This window comes from Pseudopodoces humilis, chromosome 6 (assembly GCF_049639895.1).
Source record: "Pseudopodoces humilis isolate 2021_Gansu_Grassland_sample_001 chromosome 6, ASM4963989v1, whole genome shotgun sequence".
Classification (NCBI taxonomy): Eukaryota; Metazoa; Chordata; class Aves; order Passeriformes; family Paridae; genus Pseudopodoces; species Pseudopodoces humilis.
In genome coordinates this window covers 11,016,005-11,038,658 of record NC_142205.1, presented here as the reverse complement: position 1 = coordinate 11,038,658, position 22,654 = coordinate 11,016,005, and the positions used below count along the sequence as shown (strand labels likewise).

At 37.4% G+C, this 22,654-nt stretch overlaps 1 protein-coding gene across 3 annotated transcripts in view; it reads left to right on the top strand.

Annotated features, from left to right (window-relative positions):
* SORCS2 (sortilin related VPS10 domain containing receptor 2) overlaps positions 1 to 22,654 on the top strand; it is a 525,812-nt gene that overhangs the window by 424,677 nt on the left and 78,481 nt on the right. For all 3 annotated transcript variants that reach the window (XM_088056209.1, XM_088056207.1, XM_088056208.1), the window contains exons 6-9: positions 2,590 to 2,654; positions 5,023 to 5,141; positions 8,268 to 8,357; positions 18,283 to 18,462. In XM_088056209.1, the coding sequence (XP_087912335.1) occupies positions 2,590 to 2,654; positions 5,023 to 5,141; positions 8,268 to 8,357; positions 18,283 to 18,462 (454 nt within the window). The remainder of the gene's footprint in view (positions 1 to 2,589; positions 2,655 to 5,022; positions 5,142 to 8,267; positions 8,358 to 18,282; positions 18,463 to 22,654) is intronic.

The window sequence follows — 22,654 nt, the reverse complement described above, 5'->3', positions numbered from 1 at the left end:
GTAAATGAAAACGCAAAAAAAACCCAACTTTGTCTTACATTTCTCCTTCAATATGAAAAATATGCAACTGAGCTTTCCTTTTCAGTGGACCACACAGGGTTTGTGTTCCTCTATGCACCTTGTTTGCCTGTTTTTCTCAGAAGCTGGGCAGGGAGCCCTGGGCTGTGTTTTGCCTGCAGAGTATCACACGACTTTTCCTCTGGCTCATGATTTAAGCACAAGTGAAATAACAGTATTATCTTTTAAGTACTGTTGGCAGAAGAGTCCGCTGAAATGAGATTAGTTTATTCTTCAGGGATATAGCTTCAAATTCTCTATATTATTTATACTCTCTTCTGGAGATTTTCTTAGCAGCTGTAAGAGATTTGGTCTTTTTTTCAATAAAAGAAGGACTATTCCTAAGTGTTTGTAAAGCTGGGTAAAGGGACTTTGCAGTTCAGAAACTCTGCTTTGTAGCTGACATTCAAAAGTAGACTTTGAGGGTGTAACATCTTCATTGAGTAAACAGTGTCTGCTGCTAGAGTTCATCAGTACATTCACAATAATGAAAAAACACAGTATTTTTAGAATATTCTTCTTAATTTAGAATTAATTAAATAATTATAATTAAGAAAAATCTAAAGGAGAAGAGTAGTCTGGGTGGGAAAATTTCATTCTGGAGTGTTTATTAAAACAGATCAGTTACATCTTTTTTCACTGAAAAATTAAACTAGAAACAAGATTAGAGTCCACATATGCTACTATTAGGAGGAGCATGATAGAAGTGAGATCATTGTAATTCTGAGCTGTTGAAATAAAGATGAGAAGGTAGAGATATTGACAAATACTTCAAATTATGCTTATGAAATCATGTGCGATAAATTATAGATACAAGAAGTAATTTCAGAAGTACCCAAAAACTTTCTTTGAATTATAGATGCTTATTAGCATGTCAGACTCAGGTTCTGAAAATTCAACCCAAAAGTTTCTTTGGCTCAGCTGTCTGAGGTCCAACACTAAGAGTAAAATATTCAGCAAATATTTTCTTCCCTCAAATTGCTGACTACAGAGTTACAACAGGTTTGATTTTGTATTAGGGCTATCTAGAAACATAGATAACAGCATACTCAGCACCAAAAGTTCACAGATTCCTTCCTTCTGCTCATATATATATTCTCATCATACCTCCGTGGAAATAAAATCTTCTCTAACCTAATATATTGCCTCCAAAATGCTGAAATGGTTTGTGTTTGAGAGATCAGATTCATAATAGATAGAAGATTTTTCCATGCATTTGCTAAAAAGAAATCTCATATATATTTTTCCAACATCTTATGGCTTGGAGGGGACTCATCCCTCCCCATCCCTTTCCTCCTTTGGACTAATCATTTATCTTATTGGGGAAAAACAGCATATGTGATTGTTTCTGGTTGTTATGCAGCAGTGGAAATCATCCAGTTTCTTCCCTCTGGCCTATGTTCCTAAGCCACTGAGCCACTGAGTCTGACTTTTAACCACTCCTCATAAATCACTGCTACTAAAAACATTAAAAAATGATGTAATGTCAGTCAAAATAAAACTTTATTGCACTTGATTGTTAATAATTGTATCAAAATGATCATTTTCTCTTAAGTATCTAAATGGACCTTTTTAATATCTGCATCCAGCTGCACTTTATCACTCAGAGTATCTCCTTTGCGTGTCTTCAGCAGTTTCTGACTGGATGGACTCCTGCCCTGCTGGGGAAGGGCCTGGAGAAATGTGATGTGTCTGGGGCTGAGGCCAGATTCTGCTTCACGTTGTGACTGCACAACTGCTAGCTCAAAGCTTTCTCTGCAGAACCTGCCTGAATAATGACAATAGAAGGGCCAGAAAAAAGCACAGCTGGGGCTGCCATTCCCAGGCTGGGATGGAAGCCCTGAGGGTAGAAAACTCATCTTTTGGCTGAGCATATTTGACGTGAGAGATATTGGGAGAAAATCATCCTGTGTTCCCATTACACCTTTACAAAGTTAAACTGTACCTTGATCAACTCTGACTGAATTTCCTTCTCAGGATATTTTTCTCAAAATTTTTCTTCACTTTCTTTGTCAAAGCAGACTGTGCTCTTCCCTTGAATATGCTAATCAAAGATACATCAATTTGCTATGGAAACCATGTGTCAGGTTTAAGATATTTCTAATAAGAAAGGAATCTAACTCTTTTTTAGCGTTAAATCTGCCTTGTTGTCTCAAATGTTAATTGTAAAAAGATGCTATAGCGTTTGCCAGTGCATGTGTCTGCATATCTCTGTGTGTGTATATATCAACTTATGATTGTCAAGGTTTTTTCTAATTTCATGCATATTTCTGTCCCTTTTTATCAATTTATTCTATTTGTATGCATTTTTTAGTAGAAGAGAGTCTAAAGAAATTTAAGAAAAACATAATGTAAAGTAGAGAAAAAATAATTTCCTTATAGATATTAGTAATAGGATATTATAAATGGGGTTTATTTTATTCCCAGCTAGAATTCTAAAGCTGGTTAGTATGAAATCCCCTCTTTTCTTCCATCCACATAATTACTATTCTGTAGCTGGCTCTACATAACTTGATTATATTATGTTCTCAGGGCTGTTGCTGGAGTTGACGGGGACCTTGATTTAGTTCATATGGAAATCCAGGACCCCAGTGGAGGTATGCAAATTAAAATGTTATCAATTGATACATTAGTATCTAGTTATTTCTCTTTAGTTTAGAGGTGCTTTTTGGATTGTTTTTAGAACTAGTCAGAAAGTGTGCAAGTCAGATTCTTTCTTTATTTGAAGTCAGCAAAACCGTTCAGTTATATAAAAATATAGTATAATTTACAATCTACTTGTTTTTCACTTTAAGAGGAATTGATGTCAAGATGCTATGCTCTGTTGATAATATCCATTAGTTGTGCAATTTATCCTGGCATTTAAACATTGAACAGTTTCTCCTGATTTGCAAATAAAACTGGCAATGCAGTGTTAGTGCTGGGTGTCTGTTAATGTGAATCCTGGCACGTGTCAGGTCTGGTGCACCAACCAGCACTAGACTCTCAGAATTTCCTCATGTTATAATATCCAGTTTTGAAACTTCAAAAGGAAAAGAAATGGAAAAGAAGATTAGTGGTCAGAATGTGCTTAAAGAGTCACCATGATTCCAAAAGCTTGTATAGTTTCTTGTTACCAGGCATACTCTTGAAAGGTAATTTAATTCCTTGGATCAGATCATCTAAGTTCCTGTGCAATGTTAAAAGTGAGTCATAAAGAATGCACAGTTTGGCTTGCCCTGTTCCCATAGCTTTTCTTCATTTCGACCCTGTTAAAAAATCAAAGTTACCATGTTAAAAGCTGGATGATAAAAAGTATAAAACTTTGAGCAGTGAGATTTATGAAACATGGTGACAGCTCCATCAGCTGCTTTCTTTAGAGACAATGTAAGATGATTATTCAGGACCTGAATGCAAAGGGGGGTTTTGGTGGTGGTAGATTTTGGGTGGTTGTTGTTTTTTTTCATTTGGTTGGCTTTGGTTTAGGGTGGCTTTTTTGGAGGGCAGTGTGGTTGGTTGGTTGGTTCTTGTTTTTTTTTGGTTTGGTTTTTTTGTTTGCTTGTTTGTTTGTTTCAGTTTTGGTGGGGTTTTTTTGTTTTGTTTTGTTTTTGTGTGGTGTGGGGGTTTTTTAAAATTATTTTCGTTATTTAACAGAAACAGCAGAGAAAGATAAACTCTCATAAAATATTTTCAGGCTAGATTCTCAGCAAACTGACTTTATGCAGTTATGGTCAATACAAGAATAGCCATTGATATTAGTGGAAACAGAATCTTTACACTACCCATATGACAAAGAACTGTAATTTTTATGTTGTGAAGTGTGAACACCTGCAAGATTTTAGGTGGCCCATTGCTGCACCCAGTGTCCTTGAGATGAGGATTTGGACATAAGCAGGAGAACTTGGATTGACTGTAACTGCCTCTGAAACAGATCCAGATTTTAAAACAAATAATTGCATCCAATATACTGGTTTGCCCTTCTCTAATAAAAAGTCATTAAATGTGGGATGCATTTTCCCTCCCACTGAAAAAGTAGTGAAGGACATGGGAGTACATTATTTGCTCTCTCACACCACCTGGAGTGTGGGTAGAATTAGTGATCTGGGCACATGATTGTGTAAATAACATTTTCCTCACTGTGCTTGGGCAAGTCACTTGACTATTTTGTGCTCAGAAGCTTGTGACAAAGGGTGAACTGTGCAAGAGCTTAGGGAAGGTCTTTAAGAGTCCCAGAGAAGATCTTTAAGTCACAGCTGGTGTAAGATAGTGATTGTTGGCTCTGCTCTCTCTGATAAGGGCAGATTGTATCAAAGATGCAGTAGTGCTGTTCTAAGAACCCAGGGAGAGAAGATAGTCCTTGCTAACTGGAGAGAAAAAGAAAGGCCATAGCCTCCTCTGATTATAAATCAGTCTAAGCTTTTTCAGCAAGGTATTAACTCTGAATATAGAAATCCTGCCCCAACAGACCAGTTCCAATAGTGTGCTAATAGTGTGTCTGAACATTCTTACAGAGCTTTGAAAATAGGCTTTAAAATTCTGCACGCTGTCTATTAAATGGAGCCTGATTCTTTTCTCATCCATCACGATTTTATACTGGGGTTGATCTATTGATTTCAGTTATGTTGTGTCAGGCTGCTATTTCTCCAAGTGAATAATTCGGCTCTGTGCATAGGTTAAGTGAGAAAAGAGGCTCCTTCTATTATCCCCACCCATGAATGGCTCATTCATCTAACCCGTAATCTCTCTGGACCAGTAAAATTTGGATAATAACAGGCTGCCTCCAGGGAATGAGCTGAACTGTAAGCAGTTAATATATTCTCAGTATGCTGGAGATTGAAAAAGTCTTATATGAGAGTTTAATATAATAATTCTACAACTAACTCACCTGGCAAAGGCAGCCTTTTGCCTACATGAACAGCATTTAATACTGCTTGCTTCTTTTTCCCTTGATAGCCCTGTCATATGTTTCTGTCTCTCTTCCCTCAGATTATCGCTACATCACTTGCCAGATTCAAAACTGTTCTGATAAGACAATGACAGTCCCATTTGCTGGCAACACTGATCGGGATTCCCTGACTGTGCAGGATGACTACATATTTCTTCAGGTACTGCCATTTTTGGGAGACAGCTCATTTTCAAATTCAAAAATAAAGTTCTAAACAGTGCAGCAACACTGTAAGGAAAAGGGAGGAATTCATGACTGATGATTTATGATTTTTTACATGGAAAAAAGCATTCCTTTATCATTCCAAACAAAAAGGAAATTAAAAAAAAAGGCATCTTTGATTTGTGTCTATAGTTATAGTTGCCCTTTAACTATATGAGAATTTTCAAGTGGATTGTGTTACTTTTTAGGGATAGTCTTGTGTGTTAGGTGAAATGCAAACCTTGTGTTCCTGTGATTGCAAACTCTTCTGGGTCCTTTCCAGGACAAAATACAAAAACATTCCCTGAGAAAAGCTAGCATCCAAGCTGCACAGCTTCTTCATATGGATTCTCCTCTGAAGAGGCTTTGCCAGGAAAGAACTACTAAAATGGTGTGCTTAGGAAGCAAAAGGGTCAAATGGCCATAGCTGGGGAGCTTGGAGCAAATTAGCGTAGAATCATAGAATGATTTAGTTTGGAAAAGACACTTAAAATTGAGTCCAGCCATAAACCTAACACTGCCGAGTCCATCACTAAACCATGTCCCCAAGCGCCACATCTACAACTCATGGTGGTCCAAATTACATTGGGGTTATTTCATTCCCAAACTACAAGACCTGCCTGCAGAAATATGGGCTGGAACTTTGTCAGCCATATGGCACCAGTACATCTCAGGCACACTTGTATTGTTTTATGTGTTTGGCACTGGTTGTGGTTTGAATCTACAAGAGCTGCAAACTTCTCAAGGAGCAGTTATGTCGTCTTTGTTTTATTAGATTTTACTAGGAAAGTTGATTGTGCTTTCCTTAGTGCCCAGCTATCATTTTTCCCTTAGTTTGATGAGATTTGTTTGCTGCAAGGCTTATCTATTTATTGAATTTTGCAGGAAAGCTATTTCAGAGCAATGGATATTCCTCCCCACCAGTGCCTCAATGTACATCAGATTGTCTCCTTTCCAACTTTCTCCCCTTGAGGACCTGTAAATCAGTAGGGTCACAAAGGATCTACACCTCTTGTTTGGCATAGTGATTTCAAGAACCCATATGGCTTAGAAGAATCAACCCTAAAAAAAAAACCAAGCAAAAAACCCAACCAGGAGAAAAAAAACCCCAAAAACCCACATAAAAAAAACCAAAACAAATTTAAAAACCTCAAATAAATGCAAAACTAAAACCCAAACAATGGCATTGGGAAAGAACTTTATGACTAAAGTAGACATTTTTCAGATCAGATCTAGCACTCATCGCACTCACCTTGCTCAAAGCTCAGTTATAATCTGGGGCTCCCCCCAGGCACAGTCTAAAATCCATTTCATAGTGTGTAGATGCTGAGAGCTGCTTCTCACCATGTAAACTTCCAAACTGCTGTGCTCAGCAAAACACTGGCTGCTTCATCATCAAGCATTTTGCTTTGCTGGATGTCATGTACAACTGCATCTTGAGCTGTTATTCCCTTTCATGACAGACATAAAATGGAAGTGCAAGGTGGAAATGTACACATAAATACTAGACAGTTGCTACTCAGTGATGCCTTTGGTAATTTGGTCTCTGTAGATCTGAGACATGTCAGTGCCAGTAGATGAAATGTTCATGTGTTCCACATAATGGAGAAACATTTCTAGTCTTTTTCTTTTAGACATTCCTGCAATAAACCACAGTATGCAATGTATATCTTATTGCCAAATTGGTTTGCAGTTAGCCATATCTGTATTACTGGAAGATAGAAGGTGACTCTGGGATCCTATAGTCACATCTGAAGCACAGCCACCCCAGAGGTGTGAGGCAGGACAGCATTTACCAGTTCCAGTGAAACCTTTCCAGTGAAACCACACAGCCGCTGCATATCTCAGAAACAGCACACTTCTGAAACTATGTGGAAATTATTTTATCACTACACTAAGGCTTAGTTATAGGAGTTATAATCAGATCAGGGACTCCTCGTGATATCACAGCAATGCTGGTCAGAAAGAGGATGGGACAGAACCCTCTGTGCAAAAAGAGGAGAGTTTGAGACTGTCTCCCTGGCCTTGGCATTGTTCATATTCCCTGAGCTCAGATATGAATCAGAGTGTTGCAAGCCTGCACTGCTAATCCTGGCCCGAATATATTTCAGAGATTTTACCATCTTAGAGGAAGATCTCAGCCACATTTCTTTCTATCTATATCCACAAAGATCAGAAACTGTCTAATACTAATTTTTTTCCCAGTTTGCACTGACAGTCAGACACTTTTCGGAGGTGATTTTAGTAGGAGGATTAAAGTTTCAGTGCTGTTCTTAAGCACTGACCAGCCTGTAATACCAGTAAGGCTTGACATGACTAGGTGCTTCAACTCCAATTTTCCTCTGCCTTGCATCATCTGCAGTCATTTAAAATGAATGATGTTAAAACATGCATTTAAAAAAAAGCCTGTGAATAGACGGGTAAGACTGCCATTTATCACTAGTTAAATGATGAGGTTTTTGGTTTGATCCGTCATCATTTAACAAATTATATTCCTAAAGGCATCACATTCTTTATACCACAAAAAATGTGTATAATATTAAATACTTTGTTACCTTTAAAATATTCAGGCAGGTGGACCTGCTGTCATACATCAACTTTTTTTTTTTTTATCAAGCCAAACCAAGTTTTCGTGTTTCAGGATAGGTTGTCTTTCAAATCAGGTTCCCTTTTTAAACACAAAAATTTAGGAGAAAAATAGTGGGATTGGGGTAGGATTTTAAATGTGTTTCCCAAGTCAAAGAAAGAAGATGAGTATCAATGTGAAAAAAAAGTGAAATATTACCAAAGGCTAACTTTTATTTAATGATATCATCTGGTGGTGCTCAAAGGTTTAATTGGAATTATGCCAATTTATATACCAACACATTGGTGTTACATTTCTGATTAGAAAATCCAGGAGAGGTTGCGAGTTGACTATTTTCACTGGTGTTTATTTGGAATATTCCTTTTGGTACTTTGGAACATTGCACTAAAAGTAATGACTACATATTTCACTTACAGGTTAAAAGCAAAGCATTCTTCAATCTCAGGTCCTTTAGATTTAACATAAGCTGTCACAGAGTTTTGTTTCTCCTTTGTATAGACAACATCAGCAAATCGGACCAAGTACTACGTGTCTTACCGTCGAAATGGCTTTGTACAGATGAAGTTGCCAAAATACGCCTTGCCCAAAGTAAGTGTGCATGCTTTTCTTTCTCTTTTTGCATTTGTCATCTTCTCTTTCTACCTAAACTAGTTTTGTTCTGCTCTTTTTCAAACCTCATTATTCTGAGTTCACAATTTCTTCTTGTAAGGATTTTTGAATCCTTATTTTTCTCTTGAATACTGCTTTTATTTTTATTCCATTAATGTAGTTCTCATAAACTGTAGAGGGGAATAATGTACAACAGCTTATTTGTCGTCAGTTACTGAAACAGTTTTTGAGCTTTACTTCCATGAGGCAGTGCTATACACCCAATGGCAATGGAATGATATAGAGCAAGTGTTCTTTCAAGAATCAATTACACAATTCCACATGGTGTTTTCTGGTATAAGCATGAGTAGTAATATAAGAGAATTTTTCTACTTGATGGTGCTCATTTCATTAAAGAATCCCAGTATAGACTTGGATTGCTCAGTGAAATTGCAAGACTTGGAGAGAGGTTCTGTCAGTGTTCCATATCTCCTTAGTGATAGGGTTCCTATATTATGATTGCATAGTAAATCAGCAATTAAGCACAGAAATTTAAGTATGGTCTCACTGATGCAATTGAATCTTTTGTGCTGCACACAGTGTAGCTTAGTTAGAAGGCTTCTACAGTCCTGATGAAAAATGGAAGTTTGAAAGACCCAGCTGGATAAAACCCTGAGTAACCAGCTCTGGCTTTACAGTTCACACTGCTCCCAGCAGGAGGCTGATCTGGAGGTCTCATGAAGTTCCTGCTTTTTTATGTGATTCTCTGTGATTCTATCACCTAGCAGGAAACTTGGGGTTTTTGTGTGCCTTGAATTGCTCTGGTTTAATTCATTGCTCATCTAATGGAGGACATTAGAGTACAATCTATTTCCTTTTGCTGTTATTGTTATGAAGCAAATATGCTAATATCAGGGTTTTTTATCTTATTTTTTTTTTGTGTGTTTGTTTGGTTTTGTTTTTTTTTTTTTTTTATGTTAGTATAAATGGTGGTCTGAAGGCTTCTCATTTTAAATGTACAACATATTACCAGAATCTCAGATCAAATCCTCAGATATTAGTTGAACAAGAATCTGAAAGTTGGATATGCTCCATGTAGAACTACAGAAATATCTATCATCTCTCTCTCTCTCTCTCTCACTCTCTATTTATTTATCTCTCTCTCTCTATCTCTCTATCTCTCTATCTCTCTATCTTGTCAAGAAATCTATAGTCAACGATAGGTATATAGACCAGCCCTTCCACAAAATTATTTCTATGTTTTTCAGGCCTTCATGGCAGCCTTTATGCTCTCTTGGGGGAAATCATAGTCAGGATAACAGCAGGAGAATATCCAGCTTTTGAATGTTAAAATATGCCAAACATGGACACCTCAAGGGACTGCAGCCCACTGAACCCTGCGCTGGGACACAAATAAGCTATTAAGGAGCAAGGCAGGGAAGCAAAGTGTGAACAAGGAGTTTCTGACGCATTCATAAAGTGCCAGTCACAATTCCCTGGCATTTCTGGCATATGGAGTCTGGATTGTTTGAAATAGTGCTGCATGCTCAGTTCTTTGCCTTGGAAAATGCAGCTTTTGTTTATTTTTCTTTTTTTTCTTGCTAAGTGGATTACCCCAGGCCTGACTAAATAAATAAATTAAAAGTTAATGGTTTCATTTTGGATAGAGTCTATAGCTACCTAGGAACAGCTGATTATGTAATTTGAAAGGGATGTTTTTGTGCTCTTTCTAGTTCAGGCAATACCCAACAAGAGGAATGAAGTAAATATTATCTCTCCAGCATTTTGACAATGCTTCCAGGAGACTTTTCTTTGGTATCTGCACAAAATAGAGTTGAAAATTTCAGTTAGAGGGCCTGGAAGCCAGACATGGCTTTAGAACATTAGAATAGTGGAGAATATGAAAGATTTTAACCTTTTTTGAGAAAGATAATTTTTAAAAAAAAATTATACCTTTGGTACCTTCACATTACAACAGAAATTTTACATACTGAAGTAAATAAGAACACAGCTCTGAAATTTTTTGCAGTGTTTTATTTCAGTGAGAATCATCCAAGTGCAGTAGAATTGGTTAATGGAACTTTGCAAAGACAGGATATCAGCAAAGACACTGGCACATTACAAGTATATCTAGAACATGTGACTGTGGAGTTGATTCTTTTATGGTAGTAGGAGATAAACAGAAAGGATGAATTTACGAAGGATTTTTTTAAAATATTGATTAAAACCAATAGGTTTTGAAAGATCTGAATTTCAGAGAGTATTAAATATTTGATTTTGCCTAGCCAGGTGATGAAACATGACTATAACAGGCTATATTTCATTTTTCTCAAAAGTGTGAAATGAGGTGTCAGAAAAATCTCTTTCCAAGTGGTCTCTGGACAGAATATTTGAGCAGTGATTACATACAGGGAAGGAAAACTGTAGCCAAGTCAGAAGATGCTGTAGACTGGTCAAGGATGTGTCTAATGACAGGAGAGCTGTGCCAAAATGCAACCTCTACCCTTAGGGAACAGGGCTGGGTTCTTCAGATGTTCTTTTGCTGCATAGATTCCTTTCATGGTGATTTTGCATCTAGAGATAGAATGAGCAGTTTCAGACTGAACAGTTGCAAAATGTTTTTGATGTCTCATTTTCCTTTCAATATGAAAAGCTTGGAAATCTTCAAAGAAATTATTATCTTTTTTTTATTTATTTTTTTTTTATTGTTTGCATTTGTATTTGTCCAAATGCATCCCCAAAGAGAAACCTAGAAAAGAATAATGTGTGTGTGGACATATCTACAGTCTTCCTTACTCATGAATGAAAGGCTGCTAAAAAGCAGCTTCCAGCCAAGCTTTACCTCTGTTAAGTTTCTGGGCTCCAGCTCCACAGTGGCACTGAGATCACCTTTTTGTAACACATCATAGCTCTGTGTGTGTACAGACAGCAGAGCCACTGGGGGCCATCAGGATTCAGATAATTTTTTTAACTTTTTTTTTGTGCTGTTGAGAGATGTTTTCCTTTCCTTTTTGTAACACTGTGTTTGATACTGACATTGCATGGAATCCCACAGCTGTTTCCTGCATTTGACAAGTGCTGCCTGCTGCCAGCAAGGGTGATAGCAAAGGCTGTTGAGACCATATCAAAGGTTGCTTGTATACTCCCCAAAAAAGAAGAATTTTCAATCTGCTGTTTTCAAACTGATTTTTTAAAATCCAACTGGTTTAGATACAATATTCCATTTTACCAAGATTGTTCTGTGCTGCTAAAACTAGATCAGAAGTTAGGAACTCATAGGAAGTGAATACCAAAATCAAGCCAAGAGCAGCAGGGGTGCATTTGTGTGTCAGCTTGGCTGGTTAAGCATCCAGGAGTGTCCGGGGATCCAGCAATCCCCCTTGGGCTGTTTCCAGCCTGGAGCAGAGGTTCAGCTGCCACTGCTGGGATGGCAGGTCTGCCCAGGGGCACAAGCTGAAGCCCCATCCAGACTGTCAGCACTCTTGTATTGCACAAATGTTCTGCCTTTGCCTTGAGAAGTGCAGTTTGGAGAGGAAGAGACGGAGGAGTACATTGGGTCTGGTCCTTGTTCAGGTATTTGAGTCATACTCTGATGTGGGTAACAATAAAACTGGGAGCTAGCTCATTCTGAGAATTTAAGCAAAAAATTGTTAACAAAATTTTTGATCAAGCCAAGGAAGATGCTAAAAATTATGGCAATTTTACTATTGCAATTTGGAATTATTTATTTATTTATTTATTTGGAGTCCTCTTCCCATCTCTTAGATAAATTCCATTGATAATGATCTCCTTTTAAAAACTTATACAAGGCATTGATTAATTCTGCATTCATTCATGCCTCCTACAAAATCTTAATGATGCAAGAGCTCTATTGTCTATTGCATCCTGCTGCAATTCAGGAAGTTTAGTTCTGAAATGACATGGTGTGGAAAAAGCGTCTTTCATCTTTTTCAATCTCTATGTATTTTTCAATCTTGTGAAATAGGCAATAATGTAAATTTTTTCAGGTAACCGAGATAAATGGAAGTATAGGGGAAGAGTGAACAAAAACAAAAGAAAAAAACCCTATTGCCTTAGAAATAGGTTGCCAGTAGGTTGTACTAATAAAGTCTGTACTTTATTAATGGTAATATGATTATCCTATAGAAGCCTTTTATCAGATCCATGTATTCTTTTTTTTTTTTTATTACTTAGTCACCTCAAAGCATGCCCACCTCTTCCTTGCCTGACTCTGCAAACACACCACTGTTTTAACCATAGACTTCTGAAATTATCTGTATCATTCAATAATAGATATAAGATGATCCTTAAATGGCCCTATCCATTAACAGCAGAAATGGTAGAAGATTCCTGCAGCCCGTTTGTGTGATATTCTCTAAGGATTTGGCTGCCTGATGGTTGGCAAACTACTAAGTCTATGACAGCTCATTTTTAGCAAGGCTCTTAGTCTCCCAATAATTTTTGTTCCACTTGGGAAGCCCCTTCACCACCTCTGCCACTTGCCACCCTGGGAGGCTTTGGCTGAGGTTGTTCTCCTGTACCAGGCAAAAGAGCAGTTTTCATCTGCAGCTCCATTCTTCTGAGAGTCCACTGGAATGGCTATTGAGCAAAGAAAGAAAAAGGGAACAAAGTAGAAAAGCAGGTGGCAGTGGCATTTGATGCAGGGGAAATATTCCTTTCCCAGGCAGTGTCACCAAGCAGCCAGTGAACCTGAGCAATAGCAGCTGTCTGACTTGCTGGTTGTACAAATCCATCTGAGGAGGATTCAAGTAACTGTTCTTTTCTTCACTGTGCAACTTATTGATTTCTCTCCGTGAACTTTTTTTACTTGGCCAGGCAAGGAAGATTATGAGGATTATCTTTGGGATATGTGCCATGCAGTCACCTTGATTGTGCTTGAGAGATTACAGGGGTATAAATGTGGTACATCTGGAGGTCAAGACTGAGGCTACAGAGCCTTGAGTGCTTACATCTGTTCCACTATTGGTACATTTACTCCTCACCATTCTCTGTTTAATACGTTGCTTATTTCATGTTAACATTTTGCTCAACCACAGCATTAAAAGATTGCAAAGGTGCAGAATTCTGACATATAACCAAAAATTGCAAGATTTAAAACCCAAGAATTTTGAGGTTCTCCTTTATTTGCCTTATTGACTGAAGCACCACAGCCCTACCTGTGTATCATTACACTGACCTACAGTTTTTTCACTGTCTGATATTTCTACATCAGCAGCACATTGTAGACAAAGGAGCACTGGTAGGCTTTACAATCTTTGTCATCTTTTCTAGCCTTCTGTCTTCAGGCTGTAATTGTACTTGTTTATGTCATAGAGTTTCTCATCACAGTTAGAAATATGGTAAAGCATACTGAGTATTTGAATATAAAATTCTGTAAAGTATTTGCAGACTTACAGGCTGGTCGGTTACTGAATGTAGATGGTATATGAGTGTATACAATCAAAACAACTCATTTGTCTTCCCTTCCTCCTTTAAACTTTCCTTCTTTTCTGCTCTCCACAACTCCCCCATATCCCAACTGTGTTTAATAGCTTTGAGCTTTTTGAACCAACTTTTGATTAGGTGTTCATTCAGCTTTATGTGATAACAGACTTGACTACATTAAAAGCAAGCAATTATGGAAAGACTGTTCATGTTGGTATCTCTGTGTTAAAGAAATAATTCTTAAGCAATGTTTACAAGAAGAAACATTTGATTGTGTCTGTGTACTTGCTGGAAGAGTTCATGGGGTCCTGTGCTCCAGGTTGTGGCTGAACATGCACAGTTCTTTCAATGCCTTGTGTATACCCTCAGACTCATTTATTTAACAGTCCATGTCTGTCCATGTGATACGGAGTTTCTTTGAAGTTGTGCTCATTTCTTGGCCTTCTGTAAATGCCTAATTATTCTGGGTATCACTTTGAAACTGTCTTTGTGTTATTTGTTTGTTAATTATGTTTTCTGCTATTGATGTAGTCCAAACATAGCAGATTACAAGTCCCTGAGAGAGCAGGAGCAACATGACCTGTCACTGGATGCCTAACTTAATCATGCCAAATTTTAATATGAAGTCTTTGATCAGGATTCATTTAGCATTTTTTTTGTAGGAAAGCAATTTTGATTCAACAGATGTTCAGCTGTCCTTAATACTAATTCCATGGGCTGGTTCACTGCCTTGGACCTATGAGTAGTTGCACAGATTTTTAGTGATAAATATACAGATTTCTGTGCTTAGTGTGGTGTAACATGTTCCAGTGAAGAGGGAAGGATGAAGGAAATATTGTGACAAGAATTTGCAAAATACAAAGGTGCACAAGAAGCACCTTAGTAAGCAAAACATTGGAATCTCATGGGAGCTTAGAGGGTTAAAAAAAACCCAACAAAGTTTTGGACAATGCAGCTTTCAGAACCTCAGAGCTGTCCAAAAGCTTACAACCTAAGAAAAGGAGATAAAGGGAGAATACTGGTATTTGGGAATTACAGTCTAGGCTGATACCAACTGATATTGCTGAGCTTTGCAAAAATAAAGAAAGAGGGAAATGAAAATGGCAGGAGCATGGATTCTTGTGTCAGCAAGAGAGAGCAGAGCAGGCAAGGCAGACTTGAAAGGGCAACAGTAAAATACTGGAGAAATAAGATGCCTATCATATGAGCATACCACAGAGGAAACAGCGTGGTTTGGCAAACTGGGGAAAGGTTCTGCCTTGGGACATCTAGAAGGGCATGGACTCTCATTTCAGCATGGAAGTGAAAGAAAACCACAAGATTTAAATACTGAATGTATATGAAAATGCAGCCTGGAGATACCAAAAATCTGAATACAGACAATAAAGAATGTTCCAAGTGCTGAAGATCTCTAGCAGCAGCAAAGAAGGTATTTATAAATTAATTTGAATAAAATGTATGTGAATAGCATAATTTCAGAAAAATAAGATGATCAGTGGCACTTTGAGTAGCTTGCAGAATGTAGAGAGAGAGAAAGCAGGAGGTCCAGCAAGAAGGCAATTGCTGTAGTCCAAGCGTGAAATCATAAAAGAATAAATGCTTTCCTTATAGGATCTGCTGAGGTTACAGCCTAAGGTTGTATCTGTGTCCGTGAATTAGATAAAGCAGTAAAACATGCATTCCCTCCATCAGGCTGTTTTTTTTTTTCCTCAGACATCCTTTCTAGTTAACTCTTAGGTGACAGTAGGTTCTGTCTAGCAATATTTGCTGATGTCCCCCTCCATGTGCTTTTCACCTCTTGAGCAGTGGGTAGCTGGGATGAAGGAATGGACTTGGCACACTGACAACCCATCCTCTGTATTTGTCAATCAATTTCTTCTTTTTAAATTCACCTTTCAGTATAGGAATAGTACAAGAGTGACATGACAATTTACCTTTGTTTTAAGTAGATTTTCAGCAGTTTATGTCATCCAGGATTTTGAAAGATAAGCTGAAGAATTGGGCATGAAATTTGCAGTTTTCCACACGTTGTCAATTACTTTTCTCAAAGGATTGTATCAGAAAGCACTGGGCAGGAAATGCTGCACTGGACTGTTGCAAGGTAGTATAACTGAAGGACTGCTTTGTTTCTTAAGGGAAAAGAAATCACTGTGAAAGGAAAATAGCTGGAAGGCTGAACAGGAAAGCTGAAAGCGTAAATTCTGAAAGGAAGGAACAAAGTTCAAGGCAGTGTAAGGGTAATTTCACTTACTAAGACCAGGATTGTTAAGATCTTGCCTCAGCAAAGATGCCAACCAGCAGACTGAGTGGACAAACATCTTTATTAATAACAGCCACTGCCAAGAAAAAAGTGAACTCTCATTTGCTGAGTAAACTTTTGCATCCAACCCCTCTTTCCCTCACCTGACCCCTACAGTCTGCCCAAAATTAATCTCCCTGTCCTTCTGCACTGCACGTTTTGGCTCTTCATGTTGCTTCTGATGGCTCAGCTGCTCCTACCCCACCCTGGGATGGAAGTCCCGGAGCTGAGCCTGTCCCCCAGCTCTTCCCTCTGCCACCAAGGGCCACCCGTGCCACCACTGCCACCTCACCACAGAAAGCTTGGAGTGGGAAAGCATTGGGGCATGGAAAGTGCCTTGCCTACAATCCCTGGAGCTTTACATCTGTCTGTGACACTGTATAATTGTTTTATTGTAAAAATGGAGATTACAGTTTAGCAGAAAGCTGTTGGCTTCGTGGAAGAGTAAAGGTTTTCTAGAAGTTTTCACATTATTATTTTTTTTTTATTCCTTTTGACTTTGCTTCACTTCCATCCTTATTATCAGATAGGCATGGGAACTTTCCATGTGGTATAATGTGGGCTACCAAGCCTCATGTTGCCCTGGTTTAAGGCAGGAGATGAAACATTCTGTACGTTAAAGAGACTTTTAAAAGAACCTGTTGTGACCAGTTGCTGTGTTTTGCTGGCATTTCTGCCAGACTCTGCTTTGGAGTAATTTTTCAGTAAAAAAAAAAAAAATAATAAAAAATAATAAAAAACTATTCCTGGAATGCTAAACAAAAATCTTCTTTACTGCAAAGTTCAAATGGAAATCGTTGGAAACAGCATTGAGCTGTCATTGATAGGAAACTTCACTTAAGATTCTTTTGTGTTGAGATGTGTCACATATTCAAAAGTACTTTGAATTTAACTAAACTATTAGTATTTAATAATCATAAACCTCCTCTGTTCTTATTAAAAATCTTTTGATTGCATTATTTTACTTCTATACATGTATTTTTTTCATCTAAGAGCCTCAGTCACTGTGCATATTGCCTACAGTGTGACTGCCATGCTTTGCTGAGTACTCAGTGTTGCTCTGTTAGACTTCAGTCTTCACTGGATTCTTACGAATTTGGTTTATTTGTCTCCCTGAGTTCTATAAAGCTGTTTTCTTGATTTCTTTCTTTCTTTTTTTTTTTTTTAAGCCAGTTCACCGTAAATTTCTATTCTCTTGACATTCTGTTAGCTTTATCTAATATTCACTCCATTGCCTTAGTACTTTTCCAGTAATAAGGTGATCAGAACTGGATACAGTATCCCAGTTAAGTACCAAGGTCATGAAGAGTTTACAAGGTTTTGGTCTCTGTGACTTGATGTAATTTCTTACATTGCCCCAACATCTGCCTTTGTGCCGCCATATCATGTTGCAAACTCATGTCCCTTTATTCTCTTTCCTAAGCTTAGTTCAGCGTTGCTACTTCCTGATTTATTTCTTGTGTTTAATATTAGTGTTAAATTATTTTCCCCAGCTGTGCATTTTTTTTTGTCTGAGACATTTGGAATGAAGACGCTGGGAAAACTGAAAGCAAGCTGTAGCAATATCCGTGCCTGAAATTCCTGGGTAGTGAATGCAGAATGTCAGCTCTTCTGTTATAACTGTTGAATATTTAATTGGTTCTGTAGACACAGATAGACAAATTAATCTAATCTACTATAATTCACATGAGCTGTGTGCATGATAAGTACTAATTCTTATATGAACTACTGTGTATTGTATCTGATCCTCTTTCTGCTACGCTATTTTTTTACCTAATTTTAATTTCTCTATTACTCGAAGATTATTTTTTAGATTAGCTTTGTTAATGTTGTTTCAGTCTTCCATTGACTCTTATCCAGATCTTGGAAAGTCAGGTTTTTTTTCTTTCCCTATTTTTCCTTTCAAGAAGTCATTTCCTGCTAAAATCAAAGCACATTCCTGCTATTGCACGTTCATGATTTTTTTCTTCACTAAGGTGGTTTGCACTGCAGTCAGAAGGCAGTGAGGAACCACCTTGGAGCAGTGGGATACAGCATGCTGATTAGTATTATGTTGGGAGATCATTGTTTTTAAACAATGTTTTCCCTCCTCCCCAGTATTAAACTCTCCTGATCAACTTACTGCTTGTAAAATAGAAATTATGTAAAAAATTAGTCATTATGTATCTTATTTTCCTACAGGATTTACAGATAATCAGTACAGATGAAAACCAGGTGTTTGTGGCTGTACAGGAGTGGTACCAGACAGACACATACAACCTGTACCAGTCTGACCCACAAGGTGTTTACTACTCCATCTTGCTGGAGAATGTCCGGAGCACGAAGCAGCCAGAAGAGAATGTCCTGATAGATATTCTGGAGGTAGATCTTTGTATTTTCCATTATGTGTAGTTGATGTGAAGGGTTTTTTTTGGGGTTTTTTTGGTTTTTTTTTTTATTAGTATAATTTTAAATTAATGTAATTTCACAGTTATATTCAAATAAATTAAAACGTCTAGGATTTTTCTAGCTTATTTGTAGCACATTGTTACTACTTACATGTTTCCCTGTTGCCCTACTAATGTGTTGTGTACTCTAACTAGATTCTTGGGGTGGGGTTCTATGGATGTGCAAATCCAAAACTTGCTAATTTAATTCTAAAATATTGAAGAGTGAATCTGGCAGCACAATTTATTATTGAAGTAAGAAGTTATGCAGCTGTCTATGCACATCTTGTTTCTTCTAGGTGACTCAGTGGTGCATTTCCTGACTTAAGAGCAGGACATCTTTTAGCCAGTAGGGTTTTAAGTAGTAATCCTGCAAGTCTTGTGCTAGGTTGTGTCAGCTCTGGAAGGCTAAGAGCCAACAAAATTAGATATTGGGCAGCAAATCCACTTGCTTTCAGTACGTGTCTTGTGCCAACAGCATTTTCAGTGAGACAAACTCGGCTGTAAACAAATCTATCTTGTATTTTAACATCAGTGCACTTGGCAAAATAAAAGACTATAGTGTTTTGGAAAAGTATCACAGACTGTTATCAATTCCATTTCTGTTTAGGGAATGGAATTTCAATGTAATGAATTTCAATGTAATAAGGTGTACATTTACTCTGGTTCTGTTCTTTCTGGCCATTATCAGAACATTAAACTGGCAGAGCTTTGGTCTGACTCAGTTTGTCCCATTACACTGTAATTTGCCTGGTGTTAATTTGAAAAAAAACCCAAAACTTTAAAGGTGCACCAGACTTCTTTGGCAAAGGTTTGTGGTAATTCTGGATACAAGGCACACACACTGACCGAGCTGTAAATGGCTGTAATTAGACTCTTCTTGGTGGGGGAAAGTGATCGTGTTTTCTTCTTCCTTATCTCCTCTATCTTTCTTTAGCTTTTCTATCTAAATGGCTCTAGTAAAACAAAAAGGTCTCTAATTACAAGTGATTATTTTCTAGACTCTATCTTTTTAGAAATGAGGCTTCCTAATGAGTGAAGCTACACATTTTGTGTAGCCACGTTCCCACAGGGTGATTTATTGACTGCATTAGTTTACAGCATTTTGCTCTTGGTCACCCTTGTGACCAAGCAAAGCTAAAATGCAGTCAGGTGCAATCTCTACTCCTTGAATCACCTGTAACATATAATTTCAGATAAGTTCAGAGATTCTACCCCTGGCTATCCTTTTGTCTACAAGAATTATTAACTTAATTCAGTTACACTGATTGTTTCATAATTTCTCAGTGTTACCAAGGGCATATTAGATAATGCAATCATAGTTTATTGTATGCTAGATCAACTTGTAGGGTTTCATTAGAAAGGAAATGTACACATGATAAGGATAATATACATGGAGCCATGCAATTCAATTTTTTTAAGCTATTTTTGAAATTGAGTTGCTTTATAGGAGAGTACTGATGGCTTCTAGATAGCTTGCGTGATAAATAGTACTCATTAGTACTCATCTTGTTTACTAGAATGGGATCGAGTGCTTATAATGTGTGGGTTGTTTACTCAGTATAAAATTGCTAATAAATAAAACACATATGGCAGCCTTTGAGGATGGGATGTTTTTTTGGTCTAATCTGGGTTTTCTTTTTTGGGCATTTTAATGCAAGTATCCCATCCTGGGAAGAGAAACCTTTAGTGCAGAGACAGTCTTCAGTGGTAGAAAATTTCTCTTTCTGCCAGTGTGTAATTCTCCTTAAAATTTGTACTGTTCATCTTCGTTATCTTCTGCTGACTCCACTTCATCTTTTACTTGTATGTCTGCTATAAATTTTTTAGTAGGTGTCTGCCTGTCTGTATTCATTTTCTTTTATAAAGTTAATTCTTTTTTGCACTATATTTCTTCTTATGTTGCATGGGTAAAAGGGAATAATTTTCAAATATTTGTTTAAAGATGAAAAAAAAGAAAAAAGATTAAGTATTAAATGACTGCCCAAAAGGAGCATGCCCTTGAATTATGTGGCTGTATACAAGGAGCAAGTCCTTGAATTTGTATCAAGTCCTGCCAGTGTGAAGGAGTCACAAATTTGACACAGGCATTTTTGCAAATGGGCACATTAATGTAATACCTCTACATTGGTTCCTGCTCTGACTTATGTAGATTAGAGCTACACAAATTGCAGTACAATTCCTTCATGCCTTTTTCCCCCCCAAACAACAAATTGTATACATTTAAATTTTAGTCACAAACATATGTTATGTACCAGTAATTTCTACATTTTGGTAATTGCTGCTAATAAACACTGTGGGACCATCTGAACTGTGTTTCTTGCTACCAACTAAACAGAATATTGTTGGGATGGAATATCAGAAATGTGACAAGGACCTATTAATAAGTCATAGCAGAAAATCTCAGAAAATAATTTTATAAGGTACAAAGTGCTTCCCTAAGAGTACTGGGGAACATTTATCCCCTGAACTGTTTAAGAAAATAGGTACTCTGAGAACTAATTTCCTAGTTCTAGAAACTAGAATTTCCTCATGTTCAGCATTCTTGAATGGTTCCTGGACTGTTCATCAGCGTATCTGAGCACTGCACAGTGTTAAAATGTCTTCTTTTCCATAGCAACTTATTATCAATGTGAATATTTTCCTTTCTTGATATAAAGGTACTTAACTTGCAATTTGAGATTAGGGAACTAAGTCAAGGAGTAGTATGTACAGAAGAATTTTTGTGCCTTGTCTTGGCATCATGGTCCAGTCCAGGAGGTAGACTTGACACACTTCATTTCCAGTATCTACAGAGTCAGGTGTGTATTTGTATTTGCACAAGACAAATTAAATGGAAAATGCTACAGCAGGGGTGGGATGTTTTAAAAATGGCAGTTTTTACACACCGTAATTTTGTGTTAGTTACTGGGTTTTAGGCAAATGCAGCACTCTGAACATGATAATTCTGAACTTGCTCTGAAGATAGATGCCTGAAACCTATTTATTATTTCAAGCAGGGTTTATGCCTTTCATTCAAAATACAACTGCTGTGAAGTGCTGGTCAGCTTTTATCTTTTAAAGCAGCAGTGAGAGAAGTTAACTGAGACACTGGAAAAAGTGTTTTCATAAGCTTTCAATGTTTGATAGATTCAAACACTTGTGTCCCATATTCTAGAGAGGAAAAGTTACCCTAGAGCTTAGTTAGATTAGAGATGGGAGTGGGAATGGAGAAAAATTTTAGCCTGACTCACATTTGATGATTATATGGAATTATTAAATATTCATTAAATGAGGGGGTGGGGAGGGGAAAGAGAGGAGAAACAAAAATAATCATGATCCAGCGCTTGTTTTACCATCCACAAATGAAGAGGGAAACCTCAGTTGCAGTCCCTGATCTAATTATTGTTTAAATATTTAATATTGTGTTCACTGGAAGAAAGACATGCGCCGAAATTTTACCCTAAGTCTGCCTTCCCGCGTAAATATTTGAACTGCCAGTCTTCTCATGGCTGAGCTGTCTTTCTAAGATAGACAATGTAAAAAATCCCCAAGATTAAAAAACTTTGAAAGTAAAGAAAGCAGGTTCATAATTTCTTCCTTTCCTTTCCTTTTCTCACCTGCACTGCAACATAGTTGACTTTTATGGTATGTTTGACTTGGAGGTGGTTCTGAGCTTTCAGCATCCTGGATAAGTAACCCAACCTCATACACATGGGATTTAAGAAAGAAGGAGCTCATGAGAGAGTAGAGTATTAAATGTTTATATAGATTTTTAAAATATAAACTTATATATGTATATATTTCCAAGTTCTAGGCTGTTACCATAACCAGCAGAACATTCTTATTCTCTGTAGATTTGGATCAGTTCCTTCCCATATTTATAAACAGTGAGTATCAAATCTGTAGCCTGCTGGTAGGGATGCCTTCTTTTCACCTTCAATGCAGGCTTCTGCTAAATGAATGTTAAATTGAGCTAATAACTGCCAGTTGGAAAAAGAAGGGAACAGTAAATATTTCAAATGAAAAATAAAAGTTCAGAAGTTAATCATGTTATCAGGAGGCAAGTATTTCTGATCATTCAAAAAGCTGGCTGTCTCGTGCATTTATTTGTAGTGAAAGGTTCAGTTTTGTCAAGAATCAGCACC